The 26,882-nt window shown below is 36.8% G+C and overlaps 3 protein-coding genes across 4 annotated transcripts; 1 reads left to right on the top strand and 2 right to left on the bottom strand.

Annotated features, from left to right (window-relative positions):
• Positions 1-378: 378 nt before the first annotated feature.
• LOC105231938 (zinc finger protein with KRAB and SCAN domains 8) lies at positions 379-8,927 on the top strand. Its single transcript, XM_029552681.2, has 4 exons — positions 379-657; positions 4,367-5,908; positions 5,971-6,179; positions 8,060-8,927. Exons 2-4 carry the CDS (start codon positions 4,388-4,390, stop codon positions 8,505-8,507), a joined length of 2,178 nt encoding a protein of 725 aa, XP_029408541.2. The 5' UTR covers positions 379-657; positions 4,367-4,387; the 3' UTR covers positions 8,508-8,927.
• LOC105231851 (alkaline phosphatase 4) lies at positions 8,844-12,732 on the bottom strand. Its single transcript, XM_011213339.4, has 4 exons — positions 12,264-12,732; positions 11,392-12,200; positions 11,158-11,336; positions 8,844-9,052 (listed from the first exon to the last, which is right to left on the bottom strand). The coding sequence occupies exons 1-4, from the start codon at positions 12,675-12,677 to the stop codon at positions 8,931-8,933; spliced, it is 1,524 nt and encodes a 507-aa protein (XP_011211641.2). The 5' UTR covers positions 12,678-12,732; the 3' UTR covers positions 8,844-8,930.
• A 3,065-nt stretch (positions 12,733-15,797) lies between these two features.
• LOC115066548 (NPC intracellular cholesterol transporter 2) lies at positions 15,798-17,728 on the bottom strand. 2 transcript variants are annotated; one of them, XM_049449691.1, is made up of 3 exons: positions 17,578-17,728; positions 16,364-16,477; positions 15,798-16,281 (listed from the first exon to the last, which is right to left on the bottom strand). In XM_049449691.1, exons 1-3 carry the CDS (start codon positions 17,660-17,662, stop codon positions 15,917-15,919), a joined length of 564 nt encoding a protein of 187 aa, XP_049305648.1. In that variant the 5' UTR covers positions 17,663-17,728; the 3' UTR covers positions 15,798-15,916. The 2 variants fall into 2 exon arrangements, with proteins under 2 accessions (XP_049305648.1, XP_049305649.1); XM_049449692.1 differs by having other exon boundaries at positions 17,574-17,686.
• Between the last annotated feature and the right edge of the window lie 9,154 nt (positions 17,729-26,882).

Raw genomic sequence — 26,882 nt, 5'->3', positions numbered from 1 at the left:
GCTTGTGAGGGGGTGGTTGAGTGATTTATGCTCACAATGCGGCGGGGGATGATGTACAGCAATGCTACGGCGACAGGCGGTAGCTTGCTTGGTAAAACAACGATCCAATCATCCCTGTCGTATGGGAAGGGGTGTTGCGAATTGCTCGGCATGCCTTCACTGATGCATCGGTAGCGTGCGAACGAGATGGCGCGTTTGAGTGCCGTTAAGCGCGCATCACGCTCGTGTGTTCGGTTGTAGGTCGGTTGGTTTTATGCGTGTCCTTGGAGTTTGGAGGTAGTGGTGGGTGCGTCTGTTGGTTGGTTGGTTCGCGCGCTGGCTGCCTTTCTTTGTTGGGCTTTGTTGTTCTCAAACTCAATTTGACACATTGCGACAGGTGACCCAAACGTACGCAATATTGGTGGCAATCAGTTTACTTTGACGGGCGCTCGCATGCGGTACTACTATTCTGACGGCGCGATAAAACAGTGCAAAAGTTTCTTGAGTACTAAAAAATACTTTTGTGAAAGCTGCTGTTGAGAAAAGTGTTTTTGCGCTGAAACTGAATACTGATTTAAATTTGAATTGTTTGCTGAGTAATTTTTGAAAACTAGCAGGAATTCGTGGAGTAATGACGTTCAGTGCGATTTCCGAGTGAAAATATCCTGCATTAAAAAAGTATGTTATAAAATAAGTTGCGCAGAAAAGTGCTTCTTATGAAAAATATGGTGAAGTTATGAAATCAATGATGGAAACTTAGTTTAGGGAAAAGTTATAATTTGGCAACAATATAAATGTGGATAAAACTGAACTGCCTTTGTGCATTTTGTGTTAATAATAAAAAAAGAGATCGACTTTTTTTTGGTTTGGTTTTTACTTTAGTTCGTACATTTTTAAACGATTTTCAAGCAGAGTTTTGGCTTCTTCTAACAAGTTAGTTGTCGAATTTGGTTGCACCTCACGACATAGAGTAAAACCGGCTATAAGCCAATACAATGACTTGATCAAACTCTTAAGTTGAATAAGATGAAACATTACTAATTTGCAACAAAAAAATCGTAAAAAATATGTTTATGCTTTAGCCCAGATTTTCCATATATTTTTCCTCACAACTACCTATAAATTGAGTAGAGAAGAAACAAATTTATTTAAATGTTTTCTTACGTATCTAAATTGTTGAATAAATTCTTCAGCAGTTTTATTCAAAGGTGTACAGATATTTTTAAATTTATTCCATTCTTGAAACTAAAATCCTTCGCTAATTTATACACCAAAATATAAAACCAACAGCAATAAAAAAATGGACAAAAAAATATTGTTTTCAATTTTACGAAAGAAATGCAGCAGCCATTCCGAAAAATCAATTTTCAAACTATTATACAATTTAAAAAAAGTGTTTTTAATAGTTCAGCAATATTTATTTTGTCGCCTTCAAAGTAATACTTTCCAGATGTAATACACTTATGCCACCAATTTTTCCAGTCTTCGAAACACTTTTCATAATCACTTTTTAGGATGGCCTTCGGCTCCTTCAGCGAATTTTTCGGTTTAAACTCGGCCACAATCTGGCTCGATGCGATGGTGCTTTATCATCGTTTAATATCCATGAATTGTACTTCCAGAATTCCGGCCGTTTTCGACAGTTGTTTTCATGCGTTAAATAGAACTTTTTATTAATCATATGTCTCTCTGGAACAAATTAATGATGCATCAAACCACGAATACCAAAAAAACCCAATGAACATCACTTTGAGTTTTGAGTGACTTTGGTTTGGATTTTTTGGTTTCGGCTCGTGTTTTTCCACTCCATTCGGATGATTGTTGACTTGTTTACATGTCAAACTCATAAACCTACTTATAGGCTTGTGTTTTAGATACAACTGAAACAGCATAAGCCTTTTCCAACATTCGCAACGACTCCACACACGAAATTTGGTTAGAAATACCAAATTTGAGACAAGTTCTTTGTTCGATATTTTTATTCATAGTAAAAATCGCACCGCACTGCTGAGGTGTATCGACTTAAGCATCTGTTGTAAGCAAACTGGTTGACTGGCCGCGTTAATATTTGACAAAGTAATTTAGAACGGTGCTATCAGCAAAATATATTTTTTGATATATCATTTACCCAAGCAATTTAAATTACAATTTCGGTGTACTTTTTTGTTAAAATGGATATAATTATTTTATAGGTTCTCCGACGTTTCTTTCTAGGTGTTACAAATCTCGTGACAATCTTAGTATACCTTACTCAGCGTGTAAAAAACGTTTGTTGTAGGTATCATACGATGATAAAGAAATCGGGAGATATTACCCTCTACTCGATGTAAAATTCATACATCATCTCTACATATATTTTATTAAACTACACATCTATGTTGAGAGGGACTAACCAGTTATGTCGCGGTATGGTTTAACCGAGATACGGCCAAGAATCCTGAGAAATTTATGTATGCTTTCGAATGGAAGGCTTATTTTCCATATAAGGCTCATTTTCTAAATTTTTAAATCAAATAAATAATTTTCTAAATAATAAATTAGAAGAAAGAATTGGACAACATTTTATACCATATCAGACTTATTAAAATTGCAAAAAACAAGCTGTGGCGCCCTTTTTTCTCCCCATTTATAATTTTCTCTGACTGTTACTTAAACATTGTAGAATCTGTAGGAAAACTTCAATATTCTTATAGCGATATTTAAAGATCCATAAGTTCGAATAACTTCCCATTAAACTCCCTTAAGGAGTTACAAGGGCTTCCTCGGGTAAAAAATAGCTTTTTTCAAAAACTTTTTTCTCATATCGAAAATGAAATATTTTATTAGAATTTTTTATTGTTACAAACATTAACGAAGAAATTCTGAAATTTTTTGGAAAAAATATTTTATACTCGCCCATTGCGACGCCATTTCCGGTGACCCCTCGGAAACAAGATGCGCCCGGCTAACTCCTTACTGGATCCTCTAAAGTAAAAAAATACGTGTTTTAGTTAAAACTTTAACTTAGAACTTGGTCGAGAGGAAAAAAAACTGAAAACTGGATTTTTTGCAGACATTTTTACAAAAATATGAAAATTTCTGTGAAATTTTGCGATTTTTTTTCAAATAGTTGTAATGGAAAAAATTTTTCGTCTAAGTCTTTAAGAATTGCAGCTCAAAGACCTGTATAAAATTTCATGAAGATCAGTTGAGTAGTTCTCGAGAAATCTTGTCAACCGACTTCAAAAACATAGTTTAGAGAAAAACGCATTTCAAGGTGGTGCACTTAGCCTAACTAGCCCCTAGAGTAGAAATTCTCAAGGTTGTATATCTGATCTGACTATTATTCGGATCAATATGAAAACTTAGGTCAATATTCTGAGGTATTTAATAAAATAAATTAGAATAAAAAACGCATGTAAACCCTTAACTCTGACAACCTCCGGAGATAATATTAGTCCACAATGAAACTAGTTAAAATGAATGCAGGTTGATATAATTTTATTATACAGACCTGAAAAGTCTCATTTGTTTTGTTAACAACTGTGAGAAAAAAATTGGGGAATTAGATATCGTAGCTTAAACTCGATATTCAGGAGAATAAATGGGAAATGAGGGGAACGTGGTTTAGTATTTCAAACGCTATTTCGACACATTTCTCTCCTGTCGCTTATGTGAACTTAAAACCTATATAATTTGGTTGACACTTAGAATATCAAGGGAACACGAATTTGGTGATGCCTTCGTAAGCTATTAAAATGAAACTGCTCTTTAGTTTTATAAAACTAGACGGAAGGGTTTGGTTTCTTCTACCTCTATGTTATCGTCGTACTTCTGTAGTCCGAATTTTTACTCATTTTAATCCATTTCTTAATGTCTCAGCTGCAAGAGGTCTTGACTCGTCTAGACAGCTACTTATCACTAACGTCACGCATATTAATATAAATTACAATATAACTTTCAAAGCATTAGGTCTTAAGACGATTTCAAAACTCATCTAAGTTTTGCAAGAACATCGTCAAGTACTGTTCTGAAATGAGCTGATGTTATTTCTGACACACTTCATAGGAACAACTATTAAAGTGTTCGTACAATTTATCACACGCAAATTATAGATTCCTATTTCCAAACTATCAATTTCTTTGGATCTCATGAGTTTTCAGTCCCAGAGTACTCGAAAGGTACCCGAAGTTCATTTTACTTTATAATTTAGCCACATTTTTAGTTATAATGACTGATGGTCCGTCAACAATTTCCGTTACAAATATAAATTTATCCGTTACACTGTAAAGACAAGCGATTTTTATAGCGCTTCTAGGATCCTTCATAAGCTTCTTGCACTTGGATACAAATACCTTCGGCTCATAGTTTTAAAGTTAACTTCTTGTTAATCTCTCCCTCCACGTAGCTGAGCAAAGAAAAACGAAAAATGTTGAACGAACAATATACGGAATGCAAAGTTCTGCCCAACATCAATGAAACATTTCCCCAATTTGGTCGATCAATTGCCACACTGCTCTCGCCACTTGACTTATCGCTGCGCGCCGCCAATCTAATACCGATTACGCCACCCTCAACACCCTCACCGCCGCGAAAGCGTCAAAGATTAATGTCAGACGAGAATTACCTTTGGCGACCGCACGCCATGGGAACAAATCAACAAACACCGTTAACACCGTTGCTATCAGCAACTGGCAGACCCTCATCCACACACACAGCCAAGGAAGATAGTGCTGGTAGCAATTACCTAGCTCAACTACCGTTAGTGTACAACTGTCGCCACGACGAATATCCGATGCAGCACACAACATCCTCTGGAAGATATAAAAACAATTTACACGATATGAGGAGTAGCTTTGAAGAAATTCCAGAAAGTCAAGCAACCACAATACCAACCATACCGCACGAAGCAAGATTACAGCAGCACGAACCACAACAACAACTGAATGAAGTGCAGCGGTCGCCACAACAAAGCCCATTGCCCATTATATGCGTGGACGATGAAACGATTGTCTTGACCGAGGATGAAGAGGAAACACTTGTCAGTTCACACGATTACAACGAGGAAATAGACGACGAAGACGAGGACGAAGATGAAGAAGCTGCGGCTGTGCTGGCAAACAGGATGGCTGACTTCAGAGCCACAACAACGGTGTACGCGGATGCCAGCAGTAATGAAAGTCAGAACCGTTGTGCGAGAGAAAGCATTGATAATGAGGATATGGAGACGGCAGATGACGAAGAGGAGTATGTCGATATACTGAGCAACGACGACGACGACTTAAATCCGCTCAATAGCGCCAATTTCACACAGCGTCTGCAGTGTCAAGAACTGGAGGAGGAGATTGCAAAGTCCGGCAAAGCTTTGACACGCAACAAACTCGTCTACGACAATGAGGAGTTACATCATCGCGCCATCGACGGTTTGGCGAAATTATTCGAAAAAGACTTTCAAGTACCTCATGCGGAGAAGAGGCAAGATAGTAATTTACTGACTAGAAAACAAACAAATACCATATTGACAGCAATAAATGAGGCGGACTTGAGTGAACCCAATAGAGCGCTACATGTGGAAAAGCCACCAGCGAAAGCTAATACTTTTGGACGAACACATCAGCAACGTTCGCATAAATCGGAGCGAAAACGCATGAAACTGCGAAAGCATCATCAGATGCTCGATGAGGAGACCATCAGTCCCGTCTCGGGCACCATTATACGAAAGTTGCGCGACGACGAAGAGTTGGTGGTGCGCAAAGGTGACATTGATCCGGCTTTCAATGTGGTCGAAATCACCGAAGAAGCTAAGGCGATTTTGGCCAGCATCGACAACAAAATCGGCGATTACTTATGCCAGCTGTGCCGTACGCTGTACGATGACGCATTCCAGCTGGCACAACACCGTTGTCCACGCATCGTACATATCGAGTACAAGTGTTCGGAGTGCGAAAAGGTTGGTGGAGTGAGCGGCAGTCAGTTGTTAGACAAACAATTTATTTATTTTTTTATGCTTAGGTCTTCAATTGTCCCGCTAATTTGGCTTCCCATCGTCGTTGGCATAAGCCGAAGTCGGAGTTAATGGCGAGCAGCGGGCAGAGCAAGAAGCGACACTTGAACGAACCAACAGCAGCGGCGGCTGGTATGCGGTATGAGAAGGTGAATCTCGCTGACGACGGGCAGGAGGGTGTCTATCCTTGCACACAGTGCGGCAAGCATTTCCGACGGTAAGTGAAACTTAAAATTGAGTTTGGAATTTGCTTGATTAAAATTATGATTTAAACAAGAAAAAACGTTAATTTCAATTTCCGAGCCATTATATCCCTCATAGGCGCATATTTTATAGTTTAAAAAGATATACAAGTTATTATACCCTGACAGAGATTTTGTCACGAAGTTTGTAACACCCAGAAGAAAGCGTCGGAGTCCCTATAAAGTATATATATAAATGAACAGTATGTTGAGCTGAGTCGATTTAGCCCTGTCCGTCTGTCCGTCTGTCTGTATATATTCGAACTAGTCCCTCAGTTTTTAAGATGTCGTTTTGAAATTTTGCAAACGTCATTTTCTCTTCAAGAAGCTACTCATTTGTCGGAACTGCCGATATCGGACCACTGTAGCATATAGCTGCCATACAAACTGAACGATCGGAATCAAGTTCTTGTCCTTATTTTATAAGGATAGCTTGACAAGTGAAAGAGTTTTCCATACAAGCGCTCATTCAGCTATTGTGGTCCAAAATCAGCGATTCCAATAAATGAGCAAGGTATAAAGTTTCATTTTGATGTAATCGGTAAGGGTATATAAGTAAATGGGTTGAAGCCAAATTGATCTGCTGTCGTGGGCAAAAAATAGTAAGACTTTATAATTTAAATTCCACGTAAAATCTAATTCGCGACCCCGACGTACACCAACATCAACTCATGATCAAAACATAAGTCAGAGAACTTACTGTCATTGTTGGAATATCGGGAGGATCAGTGAAAACCATTTTGGAAGATTAACGTCGCGTTAACGTCTGTGAAACACTGCTTTCCGACTGCCAGAATATCATGAAACGTATTATCACTATAGTCTGGGATCTATACTTACGACCCGGAAACATACGGTCAATCGGCCGAATATCATGGCAAAGGTAGGTGAAGCCGAAAAGACCACGTCAAAACAGGTCAAAAATCAAAGTTATGTTGACAGTTTTCTTTGATTATGGAGCTGTGATGCACTCCAAATTCCTTTGGACCTGCCAAACTGTCAACAAGGAATACTATCTGAGTGTTATGAGTCATTTGCGCGAAGCTATTCGTAAAAAGAGGCCGGAATTATAGGCCGACAAATCTTGGTTTAATGCACCGTCGCATACTATATGGATTCTTCGTGAGTTTTTCTCAAAATTTTCAACAATATCATACGGCAACCACCGTATTCGCCTGAGTTAGCTCCGTGGGACTTCTAGTTATTCAAAAAACTCAAACAACTGCTCTGGGGAAGTCAATTGTAAACGTGAATCGCTACGTGCATTAATGGCTATTCCGAAAATTGATTTTAACAACTGTTTCGAAACAGTGGAACATCGCTGGCACAAGTGTATTCGGGCCAAGGGGGATTACTTTGAGGAGGACGAGATAGATTTTGAAGCATAAATTAAGAATTTTATAGGTCAAAGTCTTACTATTTTTTTGCGAACTAGCTAAGCGTCTTTCGGATTCGTACCAAAAATTGATTGACGTGCCTATTTGGGGTTAAGATCCGTCTTCACGAACTTTCGCAAATTTTCGTTCAACAGACTTACGGTAACAGATGTCTGAGACCATAAGGAAGAACGTGAAGAAAATGGGGGTAGAAATCTAGCGTTATTATGGTGATCAACAGTAATTGAAATAGATACATGCGGTCAACTTCATATAGTGGGAGATATGTAGATTTCAAATGTATGGATTTTCATCCGCTTGGTTAACGCATTAAGAAATATTTTTCACATAAAAATATCAAAATGCGACTACATTAGCATTCTGCTGGAAAACATTTCCAAATATTTGTGTTTATGTATGGACAACTCATTCAGGTATCCTTCTCTTACCTTTTTTAATTTATAATTACTATGTTACAGCCATGCTTATCTGAAAAAACATCAAGCTTCGCATCAGATTTTGGAGAATCTCAAATCGTTGGACATCTTCAAAAATTCCAACGCAATTGCAAACCCAGTGTTCCCACATTCAATGCAGCAATCGAAAAACCATTTCCCCTTCAACAACGCGACGGCTACAGTACCAGCGCCACGCGCATCACACACACCAGCATCACAGCATTTTGGCGTCGCTCATCCGCACACGATCAAACCTTATCCGCAGCGTTTCAATCTATTTCCCTTCCCAGCCTTTGACCAACGACGCTTCTACTCACTAGGTGAATTGTATCTCTCCCAGCACTTGGATCACTCTTCCGCTTTCCAGTATGTGCAGGCGAATCATTTGCGTAATCTAACAGCCGCAGCGGGAGCCTTCGCACCACGCCCACCACATGTACCGCCGCCCACCGCCTTAATTGCAAAATGACCCAACATTGTGCGCCCTGTGCCGCGCATCGCACTCGGTACCACTGTAACGACAACAACAACGCTGAGTAGAGAATTGCCCCAGTTGCCGACGGCAGCGGTCGGACCACCGCCGAATGGTTTGAATGCGGTTCCACGACATTTCAGTTGGCTACCGGCCGCAACAACAACACGAGAAACGACAACGGCAGGCACGGCAGCTATAGCGGTACCCTTAACGGCATATGATGGAAATATTTAGAGGTGTTGCGTAAGTGTTAAATAATGTGGACACGTTTTAGATAGTTTTGAATTTTAGATTTTTTCCTTAGCTAAATAAAATATATACACAAATACATATGTACTCAGACGAGTATTTATTGTAATAATCATTAATTTTTCCGAATTAATAAAAACTGCAAATATGTATAATTGTATACAACAGTTATCTATGTCTTTGTTCAGTATTGGAGTTTGGCTTGAAATGACCCATTTGTAATGCATAAGACAAGACATACGACATATAAGTTTCCTCGTGAACGCCATGTAACAGGTAAGATCGTGGTCCTATAACGGAGACAAGAATATTATAATTGTATATATTAGGAAGGGAGTTATTACTCCGATATTTTTTACACCGAAAGAAAACGCTTAAATGATAATATAGTAGTTCTGTCGATAATGTAGTTAAAGACATTTTATGTACGATTCCAAAAATCGGGGTGTACATCCTCAAAAATCTGTTATTGAACTCCCCACTTCTCTCAAAACTGTGAAGAAATACCCTATAAAGAGTTGAAATCATACCCTATTCCAAAAGCCTTCCTTATAAATAGAAAAGGGTAGATGGTGCCATGACTTTAATATAAATCAACGGAATCAAAAAAACACGAAGTTTCCATTTCTAATTAGGTCCTCAATGTAGGTAGTACGCAGTAATAAATTTCAGGATACTAAATGCAGCTTCAACTGATATTCGAAAATTTCATCATCTCATGTTGGTACTTGGGAAAGAGAGAGCTGAAGATTTAATCAATAACGGAGTATCTCTGGATCATTCCGAAGTATATTTACTTGGAACTAGCAGGAAAAAACTCATCATTAACTTTATTTAGATGATACGATATTGACGGAATGCGAAAATCTGTAGATATCCTGCCGACTTAGCAAAGAAATGAAAAAATAATGAACAGAATATCTTTTGGTTAGGAACTATTACATACAGAGTCACAGCCACAATCAGCGAATAGTGTAAATAGTCTGTCGGATTTATTAATTACACTACAAAGAGCAAAAAGTACCCCACGACAGTTCCACAGATCGGTTAAAGAGATTTCGGGCTTAAGTTTTCTCGACTTTCGCCGATTTCGAAATTGAGGAAAATGGACAAATGCTAATCTGCTTCAGCATTAATATTTTATGCACTCGTTCGGCCAAGTCGTACGCTAACTGTGCAATCAGCGAAAAGCTCTTTCAAAATATGGTTGGACAACGTAAAACATCGAATAGACGGACCAAGTGCTTTTATACCTGGCAGCTCTTATAACGGTTGATCCAAGTAATACATCGAGAGATGCATGACGTGCCAAGTTGTCATGTTATAGTTTGCCTTTTGAGCATACTATTCGCAACACCATCACCCATCTTGAGACCTAGCATTCATTATTGGGAAGTATTCGACCAAAAGTTGAAAAGTTCCAACAAAATTCGATGTTTTCGAGCCATATATTCGATTGAATAGATCACGTTCAACCGGCAATGAAGAATAGCAGCCGTAGCTGAAAGTGTACACGAAGACCGTGAAGCGTCGATCGGCGCCATTCGCAGTAACTCTGACTGACATATGGAACGACTTGACTAATTTTACTTCGAGAAAATTGACCATACATTACTGGTGCAAGAACTTCCGTTCGGCCTTCCCGAATGACGTCGCTTTGCTCTATGCGCTTTTGAGGAGCTCCAGGAAGATTCAACATTTTTGAGCCAAAATCTTGTTCAGCGATGATGCCCATTTGTGGCTCAGTGGGTATGTAAACCAGCAAAATTACCGCATTTGGGATGAAGATATTTAAGAGCTGCCATTTCATCCAGAAAAAAACAATGGTTTGGTGTGATTTGTAAGCCGGTGGATTGACCACCAAGAACATGTGATGTGACACTTTAGACTTTTTCTTGTTAAGTCTAAATTAAATCCCGTTTTGATTCAGACCTTTGAGTAAAACATCACTCGTGTCATTCGCCAGTTACCAGTCAAAATGCTCGAACGAGTCATCGAAAATTAGACACAATGGATGGACAATCTAAAACGTAGCCGCGATCAACATTTGAAAGAGATTATCTTTAAATAATAAATGTCAGAGAACACACATTCCTCATTAAATTTGAAGTTTCTGAGTTTTTTCTTAAAAAAAGTAGAGAACCTTGAAATGGATCCCTTTAATTGTCTCAATATCTTTTTGGAAGGGATTTCATGGGCAAATGAGTTGAATTAGTTATAGGAATAAGTGAAGGTTTGTAAAACGGCCAGCCGTAACATTATAATTAGAACTTTGGGTCGGTGGTTGGACACAAACTACCGTAAAACTTGAACTATATGGAACTATCCAAAAACTAACATAAACTTTAACACGTGATACAATGAACAAAAGTCGCATGTCTTCCAGCTTCCATACCTTTAGCATAAACTACAGCTTCCGTAGCCACATTGGACAAACGTTGCTCTATAGGTGTATTTTCCTCATTTCCAAAGTCAATTACATTAGGCGTAACATCTGTTTCAGCGCTACTTTCGACTGCATTACGCACATACTTGCCGTTGGTGAAGAGCACCAAAACTAGCGTTTTACTTCCACTAACAAAAATAAAAATTATAAAAATCAAAGAAAGTACTTTCACTAATATGTCACCTAGTTTTCTCCAACGTCTGCTGCACAACATCATTCAATTGCAGAAGAGTGCTCATTTGCTTATCTACACTCGCTGTGGACTCGACGCCACTCTCCACAACCAGCAGATATCTATTGTTTTTACGTTTCAAAACGTTTAAACTTTTCATTATCATTGCCGACAATTGCGGTACGCGGCGCCTACGCGCATCCACTTCATTTTTGAGCTGTAAATTGTTATTAGCGAAAATACCCATGACATAGTCGACCTTAGTACCATTCAACTCGCGCAAGTCGTCACTATTCAGCAACACGGCGAAATCGCGCTTCAACTTCACATTTAACAATTGCCAATCGCTGATGATATTACGTTTGTCCTGCGAATTGCAGGTTGTCTCATCGACTGGATCCCAAACCGTGTTCGGCACATTCGACACGAGCGTCTGTCGTCCGCCACCCATAATCACATTCACATTACGACCGGTCGCACTCTTGATCAGTTGCTGCGCCACGTCAATGCAACCGGCCGCGCTAGCTGCTAACGGCAATGCCGCATCACATTCCCAAGCGGTGTTCGGTGTACGCGCATACAGCGCCGCCATGTTGGCACCGGTGACACGTCGTGTCGTCACGAATCCGGTACGCAGTCTAATCTCCTGCGCTTGCTCTACTAAGCTTTTTACATGATGACTGATATTTGCCGCAGCAGCGCAGTCGCGAAATAACACCCCGGAGTCGAGTCCACCGACACGAAAGTTGGAACGCACACCATTGAAAATAGCGCTGGCCACAGTGAATGGATCGCAGAGTTCCGTGTTGCTGCAACTATTCTAAAAATATAGAGTTTTCTTTTTACAAGGCGCAACAAAAAAAAAAATTATCAGCCGCGCAACCTTCAATCTGCCGAGATGTGGAAATCGCTCCCAACTCAATGCTGGCTGTGGCTTGGTTTGATTCGCCAGCAATGCACGCGCCGCGGCCATTGTCTCCGTATCAATGCCGCTCGTCACGAAGATGATCGCATTTTCCGCTAGCTGCTTATGCAAGTCTCTTTTCAAAGCCAATTGTAGTTCTTCAATAGCTTCATCGTACCACAACTGCTGCTCCGGCGGCAGTTTGTCCTTCCAATAAGGTATATCCTCTATACTGGATACCTCAGTGGCAACCTCATAGCTCATTAGAAAACCGATACACATCACTGTTACTATCATTGAGAGGAGTAAAGCACTGGCTAAGCTGAAAATCCGCACTGTGTTGAGTCTTAAGGGGCTAACTTTTGTTGGTTCCGCTTTGGCATTTGATTCCATGTTTCGCTATGTTGATCTGAACTCATTCGCGTTGAAAGACACTATGTCGTTCTAAATCTGTTCGAAGTGAACGCGCCGCGACTTGCTCCGTCGTGGTTTTATGACCTTTTGCTATCTTATTTCGACAAATCAGCGAAAGATAAACTTAATGATATGTTAATTGTTTGTGTATTTATTGTTATATTGTTCGATGGAGATTTAGTACTGTGGAATCATCACTAAAAGATTAACTTTAAATTCTTTACTAAAATTTATTCATCTTGAAATAATATCATAGCGCATTACCATATAGATTTAGAATACTTTACTGTATTGAGCGTACTCGCTCAGATTTAATTCCAAAGACTAGAGTCAAAATCCAACTCCGTCCTTAAAAAATATTAAAAGTGTTAAATTTGAAGCTTTTATTTCAATACTCTTAATAAAATACTCTACAGATTTTTTCGGATGTTTTCCAGCTAATGTAAACATAATGCTGGAATAACCGTTGGCTGGGGCAGAGCATACGGTAGGCATAGAAATGGTAGGTATAGAAAAAACTCGAAGCCTAATTAATGAAATGCTGATCATGATGAGTACCCCAAAAGATGCCGTAACCTTGTCTTCTAACTTTTGTGTATTACCACGCTTTTAAGTCGGTTCATCATATGCAATCCGCTTAGCAGACTGTCGATTGGACGCCAGTGTAACATGTTGGAGCCGTATTTCATCCATTGTCACATGCTGTTGCGAAAATTTGGTTTCATTACAATAGAACAGCTTCAAACACTCCTTAGAATCATCATTTCATTGTTGTTTTTGATGGATTGTGAGCTCGAGCCACATGCTTTAATAGTATTTCGAAATATATCCAGCACACGTCTTTTGATATCTTCAACACCTCAAATGTCTCCAGCAATTCTATTGTATGAACATCTGAAATTATTTTGGGGACTTTCTAATGTTTTTGTCGGTAACAGCCGCTTTAGGCCGTACACTGCCTTCATCGTCATCGCTGCTCATTCCACCACGTTCAAACTTAATTTTTTAAAGGTTGATTACTCTGGTGCTGAGTCCTAACAATGTTCTTCAATCCAAATCTTGGCTTCAACAGTATTTTTCCTCAATGTTTTATTGACACATGAAATTCGTTTTGGTCCATTTTTTGTAAACTAACCGAAATTGCTTCACCCATAATGCTATATCTCATAAACTAATAGTTCCACAGCTGTCAAATTTGTACACATATATCTTAAGGCTAAGATCTGTCTAAAATTCATATGGATTTAATATTAGTAGTACCATCATACACTACCACCATATGTATAAAACTACACAGCATCGAAAAATATTAGACTTTTGAAAACCAGACATTGGTTGTATTCAAATCAAGGTATGTATATATTATCTGCATATACTTACAAGTATATATCTTATAATCATTCATATATCATTTCAATTGCTATCTAATTGCATAGATAACTGTCAACTAACAGATATACATATGTACATACATATATGTATGTCGAAGTATGTTTATAATGTTTGCGGCGATAAAACTTGATTGCTGTTAATCATTGCACCAACAAAAATTATTTGAGATAACATTAAAAAAAGGTTTTAAAAATAAAATAAAAAAAACTTTAAAGGCCCCTGGTTTGGAAATGATATATTTCGATTCTTCCTTCTGAAGTAGAGAGTTTGGTACTGAACTTTTTTACTGAAGAAGAAAATAGTATATACTTGTATGTAGTTCATATTCATTATATTTGAATAGATTATGTGGTCATTTCTTATATAGATTGATTATAGCCTCATAACTACTTGGATAAGAAGTTCATTTCGGCTTCAATAATATGATTAGTTAGTTAATTAATTATATCTGAACGAACGAAGGAAGAGATCGGCTCACATCTTAAAACAAGCATAGTATACTAGCCAAAAAACTAGTCTAACATAAACCCCTTTTAGGTAAAAAGCTGACGACTCTATTTTTTTGGAGTATGAGACTTTTTTGTTTAAGCGTACTTTAAAGGATTTTATGATCGCGGCTTCCGGGTAATTGATTATGTAAATGATGTAGCACTTTGGGTCAAAGGAAAGTTCCTGAGTATCGTGTTCCAGTTGACGGAAGGGTATCTCAGCGTCGTCAATTTTAGCAGCCGGAAGTGGCCATCAACCCAAATAAATCGAGATAGTTTTATTTACCAGAAGATACAAGATCCCGGTGGCACTGCTGCCGCAAATGAGAGACTGCAACTAGCGGATACAGTGAAATATCTAGGGCTCATCCTGGATAGTAAAAAGGCAATGATTGTCGTTTACTGCTGCAGAGGTGCTATTGGCTATTGGAGGAGGTGGGGTCTCTCACCGAAAATAATCCTCTGACTCAACAACACCATAATCGAGCACATTTTGTGCTATGTAGTCTTTATGTGGTATGAGCTCCTTTATGAAAGGGTCAAAGCTTGGAGGGAAGCTTAGTGGATGGGTTTACTGTCAGGAGCTCTCTATCAACTGTAGCTTTAGACTTTCTGACTATTGCAAAACTTTCGAAGCAGGATTTGAAGCCATTAAGGTAGCAGTAGGTTTACTGCTCCGGAGTGCAGCCTCCTTCTGAGAAGTGACCACCCACTCAGATGGCAGCGCGGCGATACGGCAATAGCATCGAGTGTGTTTGTAATAATGTGGTTGACAGGCCACAGTGAAATTGCAGGAAATTGTAGAGCTGATGAGCTAGCAGGGAAAGGCACCTCATCCTTTTTGTGCTTTACTACTAAATAGCTGGACTTCACGGGAGCTTGGCCAACGTTGGGCCACCATCGGTAGATGCGTTGTCGCTAAAGCCTTTTGGTCCAAGATCGAGCGCAAGAAATTTAGTGATCTCTTTTTCCTCCGTAAGGTTAGGCTCTCCCGAGTTGTGGGGCATTTAACTGACCATTGGAGCGTATACTTTGAGACATCCCATCGAGCTGAAAATCTTTTATATTCGACATGACTTATTATTTAAGATATTCAGATTGGATCAGTATAGCAAACAGCTGCATTTATACCGATCAAAACAAAAATCAAGGTTTTCATAAAATGGTCATTTGTTGGATTTCACCTCCACGGAAGCTTTTTATTCAATTGCACATGGTCAGTACAACATAATATATTTATTTTATTTATTACTTCATTATTCATATCTACTCTAAATATAAACAGTCTTAAATGTGGCACAAAAAATACAAAACAACAATTTTGTTTAAAAATCGTTTTCAAATTAAATGGAAGGTATTCTTTATATTGTTTTTAAATAAAAAAGGTTCGGCTGCTTCCAAACCATTAACGTTATTAGTGGCAGTTCCCTTACGCACACGAATGCTCGCACTAAAGCAGGTGATTACTTCATTATCTTTATCGACTAGATTCAGTTCAATTGTGGCTGGAATTTCAGGATAATATTGATCGACATAGAACTGGAAATCATATACAACATCCTCTGTGGCATAGAGTGGACACATGGCTTCATAAAGTAGATTCTGACACACGTCGGCAACATCGTCAGGCAACTCATACGGCACCGTTATACCCAAAGCTGTGGCGTAACATTTCGCAGTCAACTTATGAATATTGTCCTTGGCTAATTGGATTGGCAATATTATAATAAATACGAGTAACATAAATTGGATATTTTAAAATTGTGTTGTTAATAAAGTACTCACTGCTTACGAAGTGCACCTGTACCACAGTGGTCTGACCTTTATAAACATCGCAGGGTATTTGTGTACAGCCTTTAATGTCTACCATTAATGGTGTGGGTTTGGTCGTATCCTTACCTGGGATACATAGAAGTTATGCTTTACAAATTCGATTTTAGACAAAATTGTTTGATGAGTAAAATGAAGAATTTCGAAATTTCTTTTCTCCCACGTCACTGTTGGCAACAACTGTTGCGATTTACTTGAGTGCCTGCCGACGACGGCTTTACCTCACGATGCTTTCTTTGAAGCACATTTATTTTTGGTTCCAATTGGTTTAGGTGAATAGGGACACCTTAGCCACCTTGGTCGGGTACGAGATCGATCTAAAACCTCTGTGTACTTTGGGTCCGGCACCCGGCTGTAATGCGACTCCACATTGGATTGAATTTTTCAACCCTGCCTGCCTTTAGGTTTCAACCACAGCCACCACGAATCTCCACAAAGGACCAAACCCAATGAGCAGATTCGAGTAAACTTCAAGGGCTAACTGCTCGCCGTTGTACCAGGTTAAAGTTTCTGGTAAGACCTTGTAGTTTTTGCTACTACCGGTTGAGCCCCCAAAACTCATTGACTGGTGACATTTGTCGCTTGAACAACAAATTTCGTCTATCTTAGAACCAGTATTAACACCAACAACAGCGTCAGCCACGAAAAACAATGCAGAATAACTCTTGCCAACAAATGCTACTTCGGACTGAGTAGAGAATTGAGAAGTAAAGTCCTCTCTTAATGAATAAAGACTAAATTCTAAAAGTCACTCATTATTCCCGTCCTGCTATATTGTGCATAGGCATGGACGATGACAACATCTGATGAGTCGGCGTTACGAGTTTCCGATAGAGAGGTTCTGCGGAGGATTTATGCTCTTCTGACAATGACAACAGTGAATGATGTAGTCGATGGAATGATGAGCGGTACGAGATATACCACAACATTGACATAGTTCAGCGAATTATGAGACAGCGACTACACTGGCTAAGTCATTCCGTCCGAATGGTTGAAAACACTCCAGCGCCGAGAATATTATACGCAGTACTCGCCGGGGGAAGCAAAGTAGGAAGACCTTCACTTTACAATATCCAGAAGAAGTTGTAGGGAAACGTTTTTTCTTGTTTAGAAATGTAAAGATCACTACATGACTTTATCACCACTATTTATAAGCTTTACTCACTTACATTGCTTAACATTGGTTTCAGCGCTCGCCAGACTAAACACCACCAATATTCCGATCAAAGCAATCAAACTAAATTTGTGACACATATTATACCGATTCGAACGTTGAAGGTTCTTAAGTGAAGTGCAAAGCAATTAGTGTTAGCTTTTTATACTAAAATAGAAATGCTTTAAGCAAAAACGCAAAAAATTATTATAAGAAAATAATTGAAAAAAATAATTAAAATTCATCTGTAGTGCAATAATGCAAGTGCATGTTATACCCTACACATAATGAATGAAAAATTTAAAAGCTGTGAAAAAGTTATTGGAAAAAGTAGTTTGTAATTAAAGGTCGCTTGGTTTTTATAAAGATTTTTGTTGGCGAAAAGAAAAATATTACAGACCCATACTACTTTGAACCTTATATACGTTAGGCTGAATCGGCAGATAAATGTTAAAATATAATATTTTATGTAATCAAAAAAAAAATTTATATATGTATATAGTATATTTTGAAAACATATACATATTAAAAAAATAATCGTCCTTACAATCTACTTCTCTTTACTATAGCATTTACATATTTTTCACCAAATTTCGTTTACTTTTATAAAAATAATTTATCCATTGGGGTATAAAAAGTATAAAGTGTAAATATTATCTCGCTTCCTGCAAGAACACAATTATATAGTCTAGTTCACTATTGACTTCGCATTGGTATATACGACTACTCGCCACCAAATCTGCTATATTCACGCAGATAACGATCGACAGATGTTAGGTCTAACTAATCACCACCTCTTATTAGCACGATTGTCGGCAATAAATTATAAAAATTTAATTGAAAACCACTTGAAAGTACAAATTGGCTAAGAGCGCACAACTATGGAGAGGTTTCTTTTCAATTCATAAATCATATTTGGTGCATACTTCATTTGTGTTTATATTTCTCAACTGATAAAGTTTGTTTAATGTTAGTGTTATAGTGACTACGAGTATGATTTGCAGTGGCGGTTTTGTTAAAGATTTCTTGAGATTTTTATGTCCAGAATTGGACTGGGTTGGTGTTTTTAGTAATACTGAAACATGTCTGAATACAATTCTTTGACTTACTGTCTTGACTATTTAGATTAGTGGAAATGTTTGGTTTTGCGGTCAAGTCCTTTTAATATATTTAGATCCTTGATTAATGTTATGGGTTTTTAGTTATTTTGAGATCAAAGAATTATGAACCTAGAACCCTAGAAAATTACGTTAGATTGCGATAACAACAACAAAACTCTTCTTACACCCGTCGGAGCACTGTTTTAGTGTTCTCTATTTCAATACAAGTATTTTTATCAAAATATCTTAATTTTTCTCACCAATAGACGGACAGATGTTATTCGAAATTTAACTCTTTTCGTTATCTTGACCATTTATATATGAATATAACCTTATATCTATGTATCTCAATTACTTTAGGCTTTGCAAAAAATCGTTAGGTGAAGAAATTTATTATACTCTGTGCAACATGTTGCGAGTGTTTAAAATAATAAATAATTTGAGCTATACGTTTCTAAAATCTTCCTTGAATTATTTGCAACAAATACCTATAAAATTTCATGCATTTCTTGTGGCATTCTGCTGCCTCCTCAAAGTTCATACTCACCATACTTGGAATGAAGAGTAATTTGCGGTCAAGTTAGTAACAGTGGGGGTGCCTCAAATTGCCCAGAAATGTATTTGATTGAATGTGTCATAATAAATAAATTGACGTGACAATTGTAACTTTATATATATGTATGTATATGTATTTATATTCTCTACCCAGCATGAAATTTAGAAAAAAACTCAATAACTGCCTTTCGGTGACAAAAGAGAGACATTGAGAAATGTTATGAACAGGGAAAGGATTTAAACATACTAAATCGCTTAAGTAATATATACGTACACAAAAACCTTTAGCTCTTATATATTTAATAATTTCTTTCCTCTTGAACATTGTAAGGGGAAGACAAACATTTAACCTTTGATGTATTATTCACGATTTTCCGATAGGGGTGATGTGATTTCTAAGCTGGTCATTTTTTAAAGAACCGATCGAAGTAATGAAAATATGTCGACCGTTCAAGCAAGTGTTGCTGAAGACCGCAATTTGTCTATCGAAAGAAGTTCTCAAGAACGTCACAACCTGGCGCATTTTGAGAAAGGATTTGAGCTTGCATTCGTATAAATTGCAATTTCAAATTTTGAGAATTAAAGAATTCTTGCACTTTTTATTATATATTTTATAGTTTTCATACAAAAATGCCGATTATTCCACTTCATAACCTATTTTTTCCACCCTTTATCAATGAGTTTCTATAGAATACCAAGCAAATTTCTTACCAGACCTCTGATCGCCAATAAAACTGTCATTGCATAACAGTTTGGAAACACAAAACGGCCAAACCAATCCCTAACCTCTCAAACGGTCAAATATTAGTGACAAATGCGATCGCCTAAAAATATGCCGCAATTATAACAGATTAGAAGACTGCAAAGTAGCCATAAAAAGCTGCTAATTAATGCGCTTATTGGCGAATGTCAAAATGTACAATAACAAAATACGAAAACTAACGAGCGCTGCCTCGCATGTACGCCGGAGCAAGTGGTCTCGGACTTTCTTACATTTTTTTATTAAACAATATTTAATTATTTGTACGTTTAACTCACCATTGGATGGATGGAATGCAGGCCCAGATCTAGAGCTGAATTATATTTATTATAACCAATTTCATATTAAGTCACAACAACACTTTTGCACAACACTTTTCTAAGCGAGCCGAAGCACCGACGTACATATAAATCGCATTTTTTAATAAGCACACACGCACTATACAAACACTTGCCTCATTTTGAATTAAAATCTCTCTAAATAATATTATTTGTATTAAAATTATTATTTTTTTCTAATTTTCAAAGCAGAATTATAATTTCACTGCACTTCTCGGCGAATATCGGAAACTAATGCGCGACGTTTAAAATGACAGCGGAAACTGTATAAAGCAATTAGAAAAACCGTGTTGCCAGTGGGATGAAAAATATGTATACTTTACGTTTTGTATTAGATTTTGGTAATAGATTCTGTAATGGTTTAAATATTTTTGTATACTCTTACAACCTTTTGATATAGAGTATAATGGTTTTGATTACGTATCACCTAAAACTAAGCGAGATAAATACAGGGTTACTATGTGAATGATTAGGATGATGAGAAAAGTTGAAATCCGGGTGACTGTTTGAAAAAAGTTACAAACAAACATACATACAACTGAAGCTAATAAAAGAGTATTAAAAAGAGAATGGTGTTAATGAGTGATGCCGGATCAGAAGGTATTTGAATAAATAAAGGAAGTAAAAATAAATAAAATAAAAATTTTAATAATCGCAGTTTAAGTAAAAGATCTACTACCTTTCACATTTTCACAAAATTTAATTTTATCCAATACACTGAATAATACTATTTTAGCTTAAGATCGTGCTATTGCAGTAAATAAGTTTGCCAATATAAAAATACATACATATATGTATATAAAAATTTGAAAAAATCTAAAGTCAATTTTAAACTATTGGCGACATTATTAAAATTTTTTTTTAAACTTGTTTTAGGCACCACTCTAAATAATTTTCAATTTAATGCTATTAAAAATTTCTAGTTCTTAAGGTGAGAGTCAAACTTGACTTTTCTTAGTTTTTTTTTAGTTTAAATAGAATATAATTTAATGTCAAAGGTAATAAACACTGTCCCAATTCCACACGACGTTAGTTTTTTTTCTATCCTGCCCGCCAATGAAGAAAAATCGTAAAAATGAAAAACCGAGAAATCGCGCGTCTGCCCACCCGCTCATATATGTATCTGCTAGGCGTTGGGTCACTATTTCTCTTCTAGCTTCGAAAATATTTCGAATTCCCATCTATAACTTTGGGGAGTTATTCTTAAATAATTTTTAAGGAGATTTAACAAAACAAAAAAAATTGGTTTTCTGAAGCTTCTAAAGCAGGCTCCGCCCTTAAATAACAACCGAACACCTCTAATAACTATTTTATTAAAGAAATATAATATACATACATATACATATATACATATATCCACATTCTATTACCCATATCTAGTACAAAAAATAAGCCTTTATAACATACTGGCAACACTGTTTGTTCAATTGCTTTATTCAGTTTCCGCCGCCATTTCAAACGTCACACATTACTTTCCGATACGCGTGTGTGAAGACTAGTGAAAATGTGATTTTGCTTTGAAAATTAAAGAATTAAGTGATTTCACGACAAATATTGCAGCAAAGGGTGATCTTAGCTCAAGATAAGACAATTGCTCATAGACAATCTGTGTTTTTTATTAAATAAGCATAATGTAAAAGGTTATGATTTGGGGCTGCCTAGAAGAGTGTTGTGCAAATTTTCTAGTGATTACAACAGTAAAGAGGTTAAAATTAACATATTTTTGTTCTAGGTCTGGCATTTCATTTAGTCCATTAAATGGTGAGTAAATCGTAAAAATCATTAAATATTTGGTTGTTACAAAAAATATAAGAGAAGATTCCCAAATCACTCGTTTGACAACAAATTAGTATTTTTACTCACTAGTTTTCGAATTTTGTTGTTGTACATAATAACCACTTTTATAGCAACTGTTTTATGGTGCTGAGTTGTTTTCACACCTCATTTGGATGCAGTACGTGCAGCATACTTTTGGGCGCTTGCTTTTTCGCACTTATTGTACAACCAGAGAACGTATATTTACAGAGAAGGTTCACCATAACGAAAATTTAGGGATATTTCAATTTTGGGATATTTACTGTTTTGGATGAGCGTGTTTCACCACAGAAAATTATTAACGTGTTTCACCACTTAACATCAGGGGCATGAAAATAGCAGAATTGAGCATTTTCAGTGTTAAATGAGAGCAATAATGATAATTCCAATGTTAAGGAATGTACGATTACAGATTCCCTTTTTTACTATGCGCAAACGATGCTGCATATAATTTATATATGTACATACATTAGAGTGGGTCAATTTGTATGGAGCAAAAAAAATGCACCAAGCGGTTATCAAAATCGTAAACTACGATGAATTCTAAGAAAATTTGCCCAAGAAACCATGGCTCTAAAATCAAAACGGAGCCTCCGGTTTTTAACGAGAAACTTTTCATTTTGTTTTTTTTTTTCTCAATAAATGAAATGGATAATAGTAACAACTACTGGAGCCGAAAACATAAAGCAGTGACCGTACAGAAAAATACCGTTATATGGGAGGTGGCCGTAGTTTTTGCCCAATTTTAATCATTTTCATAATCTCACCTAACTTGGTGACATGCCAAAATTTTCATATTGTCGAATTTCTGGCTGCAATACAACACCGAATACCAAACTCAAGATGTTTCCCTTCAACAGTTATTAAAATTTCCGATCTTTAGTGTTTTCAAAAATTACGGTTATATGGTAGGTGGGCGTGGTTATTATCCGATTTCGATCATTTTCCAGATATCTCTTAAGTAGGCATTGTGTAATATGTATACCAAATTTGAATGAAATCGGTGGGGTGGTTCCAGAGATATGCATATGAACTCATAAGTGGGCAGTGCCACGCCCCCTATAAAAAATTTCTGTACTGTCGAATTTTCTGCTTAAATACAACATCACATACCAAATTTGAGCAAATTAGCTTCGATAGCTACAAAACAAGCAAACAATCGACAGTGGAATAGGAATTGGATTTTTTTTTTACAAAATACAATATACGAAATTTTCTCGCTAAAAACCGGAGGCTCGATTTTCATTTTAGACCCATGGTTTTCTTGGGCAAATTTTCTTAGAATTCATCGTAGTTTACGATTTTGATAACCGCTTTGTCAAGAAAAAAATTGACCCACTCTAACATACATGCATACATATGTATGTATGTATATTTTCTATATATTTTATATCAAAGCACACAAGCATGTTTCCTTAAAATCTTTGGAAATATATAATAAACTCATACATGCATTATTACCTATGTATGTATGTAAATCTTTAATTAATGTACATAGGCTTGATAAGATATATATGTATGTACATACATATTTATTTACAGGTCAGGTCTTTAAAAGTTTTGATAACATGTTAAAAGACCAAGCGGTCGCACATATTCACGTACATATGTAATTATGTGTGTATGTAAACAAAAAGAAACATACGCATAATGTTTGTAAATTTGCCTACCCACAACTTTGTGTGTAAATGTGTACAATTATTGCTTCATGCGAAATCTTCGTTTCACGGGCAACCAATGGCTGAAGCTTAAGTTTTTTCAAAGAGTCAATGTGTGGAAACTCAAAGAGTCACGCCCGGAACACATTGAGCGGGGCAGACTGCTAGCGACATCTGTGAAATATTAAAATATACACGTTCATATGGACACAGCTATGTAGTTGTGCAGCTGTCTAAATAACTGTGTCCTTAAGAATGTGTGTATTTCAATATCAGATTCAGATGGCGCTTACAGTCTGTCGCGTTCTATGTGTTCAGCACATCAATCAGTCGAAGCACTGACGCGACGAGACGCGAAAGAAACTAACAAACGATCGCCGATTGTTACCGCTTCCCTTGCCGCTGTAACAGCTTTGCGGTCCAGCGTGCGTAAATATGTATGCATATGTATGAGCTTGCATACATATCGACGCAGATTTTTGCGAGTCACGGAAAAATATTTTAGACAAATATTATAAATCGACAACTCCTATGTTGCCACTTTTGTCACTTCTTTCTGTGAAGAAGCATCAGAAAGAGTTCAATTTATGATTTTTAGCTTTTGCCATCGTCGCGAAAAGACGCTTGTTGGCAAAGGCCTGCTCGGGGAGATGTAATGGTGTCTACTTTTATGAATGAAGCGAGGTCGCTTGTGGCATATGCCCCTGCGTTTATGAATGAAATCGTTTTTGTTGTAAAATTTACTACATTTGGGCTTCGCCAATTCGGCTGTGATATTCACTTGTGACGTTGCTGATGCTATATTAGACGATTGTTGTTTTTGTAGAACAATATTTGTACTTTTTGCGGGTGACATATCTATTTGAAACAATTCTTGTTTTTGTAAAGCAATGTTTGTAGTTTTTGTGGGTGACATATTTACATGTGACGCATATTTGTATGTTGGTGTGTATATACATTATTTGTTCGGCAATGTCGTACACATATGCATATGTAAGTATGTACATATCGAGCAGTGCGCGCACACTTTTTACTGATAAATGATAATATTAGGATTTGAATTTGAATTCTATCTACATAAGTATGTATGTATGTAACTATGTGCTAATATCTAGATGCATATCAAAATTTAAATGATGAAATGTGATTTACATATAATATTGTTGTAATATATAGTATTAAGTGTTTTAGGGTATCTCATATACATATGTATATAGCATCAACCATATTTATACATATTTATATGAAATTATATAATATTATCAAACATTATAAATATTTAATAAATAACTCTTATTCGCACATTAACTATATTAAATATAGTTTTGAAAACTGCATAATTTTATTAGAATGTTATCAGTTTTGCATGCATTCAGAAAAATATGCAAAATGATAATCATATCAATTAATATGATTGCATGTAAACGTATATAATTATATCCAAGAGAATAACATACGTCTGTAATAAGAATGTATATTTCTGAGCATATTTTTCATTGAATGCTCAGCTCTGTTCACGCGCCACTGTTAAAGTTTCTCCGTCTTAGCTAGCTGTGGTGAAACACGCTCATCGCATTTTGTTAGCTTTTGACAGTTCACACGCTTGTCCGTTGTTGGACCTTCTCTGTAAATATACGTTCTCTGGTACAACAGTTTATGTGGTTAGGTATTGGATGTTTCGTTTTCGTGTTTTCACGGTAAATAATTTTTGAACAAAAAAAAGATTTTCTTAGTAGACTGAAAACCATCAGAAACGCAAGATAAACTAACAGACATTAAGATAAAAAAAATTTAAGTGCGATCTGAGGTCGGGTAAAGGAAGAGCATACTTGAATTTTAAGGGCTTAGGAATATACTAAATTATTTGTTTTTTTTTTCCTTCATTTATATAATAAATAAAAAATCCAAATTTGCTTTTCCAAAAATATCAATTTTTTTTTTAAAATCGGCTCCACCTTGTTGAAAATGATTTCGAAGATCCGATCTGACTGATTTGCATAATTTTACAATGCAATTTAAGGAAATTGATGACCAATCCTTCTTAATAACTGCAACTAAATTAAATAATAAATTCCTATTTAGTGGAAGTTGGCCGGCCAGACTCGAAAATTTTGCAAGCATACTATCCCCATCCCTTTCTATTATGTTGATCTCCACCAGATGTAATACACTTATGCCAACGACTTTTCCAGTACTCGGAACAATTTTCATAAGCACTTTTTGAGATGGTCTTCAGCGAATTTAGTTTTATCTCTTCGATTGACTGAAAACTGGATCCACGGAGCGGCAATTTCAGTTTGGAGAACAAGAAAAAATCACACGGACCTATATGCCCTATAAAACTCCTTATTGCTCATCTCCCCTCCACAACGCTTTGACATGGCTTTTTATTTTCGACTCGTTTCGTTCTCTCCATTCCGATGATTGTTGACTTGTTTGCATTTCAAACTTATAACCCCATATCTCATCGGCAGGTGTAATGCTCTTCATGAATGTGGGATCGGAATTTAACCGATCAAGCATGTCCAAAGAGACCTATTGACGGTGCTCTTTTTGAAAAAAATTCAGCTTTGTCGGAACGAGTCGAGCAAGAACACATTTCATTCCCAAAATCATTCAAACGGACTCGTGAAAGATGTCAAGTTCTCTTGTCATCTCGCTAACACACTTCACTTTTTTAATATCTTCATCAGTTGAAGAGGTCGTCCAGGACGAGGCATGTCTTCAACGATCCCCCGACTGTCTTTGAAGGCTTTGTACCATTCGTAGGCTTGTGTTTTTGATAAAACTGAAACACCGTAAGCCTTTTCCAACATTGACAACGATTCTGCTCGCGAAATTTGATTAGAAATACAAAATTTTAGACAAATTCTTTGTTCGATATTTTTATCCATTATAAAAATCGCAACGCACTACTGAGGTGTACCGACTCAAGCAACTGCTGTAAAAAACTGGTTGACAGATCACGCTCATATTTGGCATAGTAACTAAGAACAGTCCTACCAACTTAGCAAAATACAGTGTTTTTGAAATATCATTTACTGGGGAATTTAGTTTATTTGTCCAATAAAAGCTTCAAAGAAAAATTGGGCAAA

This window comes from Bactrocera dorsalis, chromosome 2 (assembly GCF_023373825.1).
Source record: "Bactrocera dorsalis isolate Fly_Bdor chromosome 2, ASM2337382v1, whole genome shotgun sequence".
NCBI classification, from domain to species: domain Eukaryota; kingdom Metazoa; phylum Arthropoda; class Insecta; order Diptera; family Tephritidae; genus Bactrocera; species Bactrocera dorsalis.
The sequence above is the reverse complement of the archived record's forward strand: the minus strand, read 5'-3'. Positions and strand labels throughout refer to the sequence as shown.